The sequence below is a fragment of the Habropoda laboriosa genome, unplaced genomic scaffold (assembly GCF_001263275.1).
Source record: "Habropoda laboriosa isolate 0110345459 unplaced genomic scaffold, ASM126327v1 scaffold28, whole genome shotgun sequence".
Classification (NCBI taxonomy): Eukaryota; Metazoa; Arthropoda; class Insecta; order Hymenoptera; family Apidae; genus Habropoda; species Habropoda laboriosa.
This window is the reverse complement of record NW_017100174.1, coordinates 750,518-758,064: the sequence shown is the minus strand read 5'-3', so window position 1 is coordinate 758,064 and position 7,547 is coordinate 750,518. Positions and strand designations below refer to the sequence as shown.

Below are 7,547 nucleotides of genomic sequence, written 5' to 3'. Positions count from 1 at the left end.
CAAGAGTTCCGCTCCGAGGCGATTCAATGCTTGCAATCTACCGCTTTTAAGGAGACCAAACGATTGCCGGATCGAGGAACATGGAGCAGCAAGGTGTGATCATACGAAATACTATTATTACAAATGTACAAGATTAATAAAATACAAAAACAAAAGAAAAAGAATATCACGATTGAAAATTAATTATCTCTAACGTATGATTGTTTTTATCTGTTTCAAGATCGAGTTCATTCTGTCTGTAGTAGGATTGGCTATAGGATTAGGCAACCTATGGCGATTTCCTTATCTCTGTTACAAAAATGGCGGTGGTGCTTTCATGGTTCCTTATTTTATCGCTCTTGCACTTGCCGGAATACCAATGTTCCTAATGGAGTTGTCACTGGGGCAAATGATGACTATAGGTGGATTGGGCGTTTTTAAGATAGCTCCGATTTTTAAAGGTTCATTGGGAATTTCCTTAAATTTAATTTAACACGTTCGCTACCAACCGTCACATATATGTGTGACCCACAAATTCTCTGTATTATTATCCACATTTAATACATCATAAAAAATGCATAGTTTAAGTAATTAACGAATATTAAGCGTGCGTATAAGTGCAGGCATCAATCGTAATATGTAAAACTGATAAAAATGTAGATATTAAGAATGTAAGTGAATATAATTCGAAAGGATAAGGGGCGATGTTTAAACAGAACGTGTTATTTTAAAATTAATTTATTAAAATTACTTTAAAGTGAATAAATTAAAATACTGTTTTACAATCTTTGAATTTTTTTCACAAACAGGCATTGGATACGCTACTTGTGTGCTCTCCTGTTGGACGAATGTATACTACATCATCATACTAGCATGGGCATTTTTCTACTTTCTGGTTTCCTTACGAATCGGTATGAAAATGGCACACGTATTAGGTTGGAAACTAAATTCGCGACCTTCTGTTTTGCGCGGTGGATTAGGGGTGTTATTTATTGGGAGCTGGTCGAAAATGATCGTACCATTGACGCAGAATTCTACTCGTCCCAACTTGATCGTGTCCAGGCGAAAATTAGAAAAAATTCTTACGAAAAGGGATTATTCTGCGATTATTGCACGTCGAACGCTACAGAAAATTAGGCTGAGAACGGTTAATTCGTCCACCGTACAGCTCAGACGCTGCTCCGAGTGATTATCACTTGTTCAGGTCGCTACAGCATTACTTGGCTGGAAAACGTTTTTCGAAATTTGAGAACGTGAAAACGCACCTGTCCACGTATTTCGAAGCAAAGAATGACCAACTTCTATCGTCGAGGAATTGAAAAATTGGCCGAAATATGGCGAAAGATCGTGGAATCAAATGGGGAATATTTGAACAAAAAATGATTACTTGTATAAATTTAATAGAATAATTTTGTCGAAGAAAATGTGAAGGTCGCGAACTTAGTTGCCAACCTAATAATATCAGTAAGATCGCGCAATAAGCAGAAATTCTTTTAATATTAATTGTAGGCTACATGCCGCCGAGCGTATGTTTTAACGAACATCAGCATCGGTTAGGCTGCGACGCGCGGATCGGACGGCAGTTCGACTCGGGATCGTCTAGGAATAAGATATAATTAAACTGTCCTTCTCTTTTAACCGAAACAATTTTCTCTTCCTCGTCCTTTTCTTTTTTTCTTTCTTACTTTCTCGTATATACGAACATCCTACATAATGAAACATGCGCGCAGATGTACCATGGAGAACATGTGGTAATCCTTGGAACACGTGTTACTGCCTCACCCCCACAGAACGATTGGAAGCGTTGTGTTGGGAGGAAGACAAGGATACGATATGTTCTACTCCGATTGGTAATTTTAGTCACACCTTACTGAAGGATCCAGTGAAAGAATTTTGGGAGTAAGTATTTTGTACACGTTTGTACACATTTTTGTCTCGTTAAAAACCAAACTTGATGCATTGTTTTCTTTTTAACAGGAGGCGTACTCTTCAAATTTCTGAAGGTATAGAAAACGTAGGCTCGATAAGATGGGAATTAGCGGGTACTCTGGCTATAGTGTGGGTCATGTGCTACTTTTGTATCTGGAAAGGTGTAAAATGGACTGGAAAGGTAAGTTTTTAAAAAGATGAATATGATGTAAGAAGAAAGGTTGTTTGTTATTAATTGTTAATTTCGTGTAGGTTGTTTATTTTACGTCGTTATTTCCGTACGCGTTGTTAGCTGTCTTGCTGGTAAGAGGATTGACACTTCCAGGAGCTATAGAAGGTTTGAAATATTATGCAACGCCAAATCTTTCGAAACTCAGTGATCCTGAGGTATTAAAGTATCGATACTTTTTGTTTCTTGAAATTTTCTAACTCTTTGAACTATAATTTAAGGAACGTTTGAAAAATCATTCACAGGTATGGATAGACGCGGTGACGCAAATATTTTTTTCTTACGCACTTGGTTTAGGTGCATTGGTTGCACTCGGAAGTTACAATAAATTCAACAATAACGTTTATAAGTGAGTAATTTAAGCATGTTAAAATTTCTATAGATAATTCATATATAATTTATAAACTTGTATTTGTTTCAGAGATGCGCTTATCGTGTGTACAGTGAATTCATGTACCAGTATACTTAGCGGTATTGTTATATTTTCTGTGGTTGGTTTCATGGCTCATGAACAACAAAAACCTGTTGCGGACGTAGCAGCCTCCGGTAATTACGATACTCGATGTTCAATTAAAGAATAATATCTTCTGCATTTATTTTTTGTTAATATTTTATTTTTGTAAATTTTTCGTTCAGGTCCAGGATTAGCTTTCCTGGTTTATCCTTCTGCAGTTCTAGAATTACCGGGATCGTCAATTTGGTCTTGCTTATTCTTTTTCATGCTTATTCTTATTGGCTTAGACAGTCAGGTAATTTAAGAAATTTTGTACGATACGAAAATGAAAATGATCGATTATTATGTTTTATAGTTTTGTACAGTTGAAGGCTTCATAACAGCCGCGGTAGATGAGTGGCCGCACCTCCTCAGAAAACGAAAAGAAATATTCATAGCAATTGTATGTTTTATCTCGTATCTCGTTGGCCTTTCTTGCGTTACCGAAGTAAGTCATTGATAAGATTTAATTTTTGTCATTACACGTGAATAAACTCCGAGAAAATGTGTATATTTTTGTAATATTTTCAGGGAGGAATGTATGTATTTCAACTCTTAGATTCGTATGCCGTAAGCGGGTTTTGCCTTCTATTTTTAATGTTCTTTGAATGTATCGCTGTATCGTGGGCATTCGGAGTAAATCGTTTCTACGATGGTATTCGTGATATGATTGGTTATTATCCTTGTTGCTGGTGGAAAATATGCTGGACATTTACTACTCCTGCAATTTGTGTGGTAAGATGAAACCTTTATTACGGGATATATAATTACTAATCTACAATAATGTATGTATATTGTTTAAATTTAGGGCGTTTTCACTTTTAACATAATCAAATTCGTTCCCGTAAAATATCTTACATATGAGTACCCATGGTGGAGTCATGTTTTAGGATGGTTTTGTGGCCTTTCCTCCATGTTATGTATTCCAGGCTATATGATTTATAGCTGGGTCACAACATCCGGAACTACCTCTGAGGTATATAATTTAAAAAACGATTTTTAATTTCCACTTCAAAATTATGTAATTTACGTTCAATTTTATATAATTTATCTTCCAGAAATTCCGAAAATTAGTAAGAATAGAAGATGATATTGCCACTTTACGAATGAAATTAAATCAGACAAAAGCTGTCGCTATCAGTGCAGATCTCGAACTATAAGTGTCATTACATCTCTGTTTGATAATCATCAATGATGCATGTGTGTTCTTTGCAATGTATGACTGTGGAGAAGCATGATTTCATATTTTGAACAGTATCGTATCACATACTTATGTAATCATTTATCACAACAAATAAAAATTCTGCATTAATAATGATAAGATACAAAACACTGTCCATTAAACAGATAACATCTATGAAACTTATAACAAAATCTTTGATAGAAAATATAATTAAGATAAAATAAATAATTTTATTTGTCATCATTTACATAATGTCAGATTTGTCTACTGTATACAATTAAATGTATACACTGAATTTGCTTAATTTGAAATTTTACTTCTATCAATCAACTGTTAATATTTATAACTTAAAAAACAATAAAAGAATTATATGTCTAACTTATGTCAAATTATATACATAATTTTATGTAAAAATATCAATTAAAATACTTAAATTTATTTTTCCCTATTTTGTATTTCTTTAATACGCCCAATAAGTTGTTCCTTCCATTGCTCTTCTGATATAGCTTTTGCCCACTCTGGAATTGCTGTAGTTGGTAAAGTAAAAGAGGCCATCATAGATTTCACTTGATTTATTTTATCTGCATCCATATCAATGTTTGATTGATTATAGGAAGATGACCAAACTTCTATTGTTTCTGACATACAATCCTATAGAAAATATAATATATCATTAAATAAATAAGTACAATAACACTGTTTTCAATACAGAAAAATGCATACCTGCTGTGAATCTAACGATGGAGTTGGAAATGCTTGACTAGGTTCACCTGCATTAGATATCCATTCATCATCCTAAAGTAATAAGAAATTTTATAGTGTAAATTTTCACCATATATTAGTAAAACATTTTCAAGTAAGAAATGTACCTCATCTTCATACAACATGGGATCACTGTCTGCAGGAATTTGAGATAAGGGTACATATCCTGCCATTCCTACATCATCATCTTCACTATCTGACTCATTTGTTCCTCTAGCATCAAGTGGCAGGTTTGGAACATTTAATTCTTCTTCAATAGGTTCTTGAGTAGGGTCAGGAGACATTTTGCATAACTTTCTTTCTGTATCCATAAAAGTTTCTATTTGTATTTTAAATCAGCGCATTGCGGTTCTATTCGCAAATAAAAATTTCTAACCTCACTTTTGATTTTGTCATAATCATTGTACAATTAAATAAATCTTTCTCATGCAAAATAAATGATAAAACCTGTATAATTAAACCTCTTACCGCAATATTTCAAGCAAAACAAATTGTAAAGGCTAACACGTTTATAATAATATAAAAATTTGACAGTTCACAGCTGATTTCGTGTTCTTTGTGTCCCGTGTACTACTAACTGCTTTGCGCAGACCATACGTATGAACCATTTAACTGGACACAAATGCGATAACATTTTGCAATATACTTGATTTAAAACCTTTTAACCGGTAATCACTTCTCAGACTTCCCACATTCTCTAAAAATCAGGAAAAATCACGAAAATCACAAAACATCACGAAACATCACGAAAGAAATAGGGATAGATGAATAGCAATAGGGATGCGTGTTAGACAAGGAAAGTTATACGTGTAGACAAGGACAGAATATTTTCAAAAGTGAAACTAGCGCCATCTCGTGTTTGGCAGCGCGAACTAACGATTCGTTACTCGGAACACAGAATGTAAACGGAGGTATTAGACAAAGATAACACTAGTGTACGAGAAGGATAGAGAGAAAACGTTTTCTATTGGTCCGCGGGCCGCCATGTTCCACCTTCCAGGCCCTAAGTAAAGTCGGTTAGGGAAAAATCATTAATAACTCATTGTTTACGATGAATTTGTGAAGTTTTAGTATTGAAGAATGAAGTGTGGACCTTCAGTAACTTTCTCGCATACATTTTGATTTACTAGACCCTTTCAATAATTAGTTATTAATAATTATAGTACGGGATGTCGGGAACGATTTACGGTTTTTCAATAATTTCATAGCTTTTTACTAAATTCTTGTTCAACTGACTGGATGCATCTAAAAGGTAACTCCTTCAGCTATATTCTCATAAAATTTTTATTAACATATTCGGATTAGTTTAGGAGTTATTAAACATTATATGGGAGAGTCCCCTATTCATCGTATTCGAATATAGTCAACTGTTACGATGAATTGCTAATATCTAATGAACCACATCACTTACGGCTACCAAACTGATTGCAGAATATAAGTAAAAGTCTATTCTACATTCTACATGTTTTAAAGTGCATAATTTGTCACGCATATCTACTGAAATAACAGAAATGTGTTACGCTTAAATGCGACGTGTGGAATACTCACCCAAAGAATATTAAATAACTACCGAATCACAAAAGATATGTTAGTAAAAATTATACGAGAATGTAGCTAAAGGAGTTATCTTTCAAACGCATGTAGTTACTTGCATAAGAATTTAGTAAAAAGCTATGAAATTATTGAAAAACCGTAAATATATGCAGTATCGTTTCCGACATCCCGTATTATAATTACTAATAACTAATTATTGAAAGAGTCTAGTACATTAAAAGCTATATGAGAAAGTTACTGAAGGTCCACACTTCATTCTTCAATACTAAAACTTCACAAATTCATCGTAAACAATGAGTTATTAATGATTTTTCCCTAACCGACTTTACTTAGGGCCTGGAAGGTGGAACATGGCGACCCGCGGACCAATAGGAAACGTTTTCTCTCTATCTTTCTCGCACACTAGTGCTATCTTTGTTTAATACCTCCGTTTACATTCTATGTTCCGAGTAACGAGTCGTTAGTTCGCGCAGCCAAACACGAGATGGCGTTAGTTACACTTTTGAAAATATTCTGTCCTTGTCTATCCCTATATCTTTCCTTGTCTTACTCATTCTTCTAGTGCTATCCTCGTCATCCCTATTATATCTAATTGTTACTTATAATTAATTTTTAAAAATACAGTTTCTGGCTTATTTTCAAGTACCTTAATTATAAAATAATTAGTGTTTCTTGTTAAATAACATTGAATATTGTTAAATAATATTGAAAGTCTAAAATAAAATTATTGTATGCTTTAAGTAATGAAGGTAACAAAATTTCGAGTCTTAGGATGAATCAGAATGGATTCAGTCACACACATTTGCGTTTCGGGATTCAAGAATGTATTGACAAGCAGTAACAACGTATTTATATACAAAACGACCAATGTCGATCATTTTGCGGAATACAGTTCTTAAAATGACCCATCTTAAGCGTAGAGTGTGCCTCAAATCAGTAATTTTGGACAACGTCGGTATTACAGATCGTGTGACAAAAAGTCCCATAAAATCATTAATCTACTCAATATCTCGTCTGTGGTGACAGGTCTATTCTATGCTTCGTCTGTGTTTTTACATTATTTTCTTTTCATTTTTACATTTAGTTCTAATTCCAACCACTACCGACGCTGCAATCTTATTCTACGCTGAATCGGTAACTTAGGAAGCGACACGATAATGGTAAGGGAACTCCAGAGCTCGCGTAACGTGTACAAAAAAATACATCGAGTAATAGCTCTACTCCGTACCTCGTCTGTGATTTAATTTTCAAATTAAAATCTTTGTATTAACATTGTCATTACAAGTAATTATGTCTGAACAGATGCTGTTCTTAATCGAGATAAATTTACATGTTTTTTTAATCAACTCCGTTCATCCTAATAAATATTTTACAAAGTTAACGTTTCAAGAAATGAAGCGTACATGTTATCGTATAAT

General features: G+C 33.9%; 2 protein-coding genes across 2 annotated transcripts in view; one reads left to right on the top strand and one right to left on the bottom strand.

The window, feature by feature from the left end:
- Window positions 1-3,790, top strand: part of LOC108578701 (sodium- and chloride-dependent GABA transporter 1-like) — a 6,236-nt gene extending 2,446 nt beyond the window's left edge. Inside the window, exons 3-15 of the mRNA XM_017942079.1 lie at window positions 5-93; window positions 221-440; window positions 789-890; window positions 1,710-1,878; window positions 1,957-2,089; window positions 2,161-2,295; window positions 2,383-2,486; window positions 2,559-2,683; window positions 2,774-2,886; window positions 2,947-3,078; window positions 3,162-3,365; window positions 3,439-3,606; window positions 3,689-3,790. Of these exons, the coding sequence (XP_017797568.1) occupies window positions 5-93; window positions 221-440; window positions 789-890; window positions 1,710-1,878; window positions 1,957-2,089; window positions 2,161-2,295; window positions 2,383-2,486; window positions 2,559-2,683; window positions 2,774-2,886; window positions 2,947-3,078; window positions 3,162-3,365; window positions 3,439-3,606; window positions 3,689-3,790 (1,796 nt within the window). The remainder of the gene's footprint in view (window positions 1-4; window positions 94-220; window positions 441-788; window positions 891-1,709; window positions 1,879-1,956; window positions 2,090-2,160; window positions 2,296-2,382; window positions 2,487-2,558; window positions 2,684-2,773; window positions 2,887-2,946; window positions 3,079-3,161; window positions 3,366-3,438; window positions 3,607-3,688) is intronic.
- Window positions 3,791-4,248: 458 nt separating this feature from the next.
- On the bottom strand, window positions 4,249-5,311 carry LOC108578769 (male-enhanced antigen 1). Its single transcript, XM_017942158.1, has 4 exons — window positions 5,044-5,311; window positions 4,683-4,876; window positions 4,537-4,608; window positions 4,249-4,464 (listed from the first exon to the last, which is right to left on the bottom strand). Exons 2-4 carry the CDS (start codon window positions 4,857-4,859, stop codon window positions 4,249-4,251), a joined length of 465 nt encoding a protein of 154 aa, XP_017797647.1. The 5' UTR covers window positions 4,860-4,876; window positions 5,044-5,311.
- Between the last annotated feature and the right edge of the window lie 2,236 nt (window positions 5,312-7,547).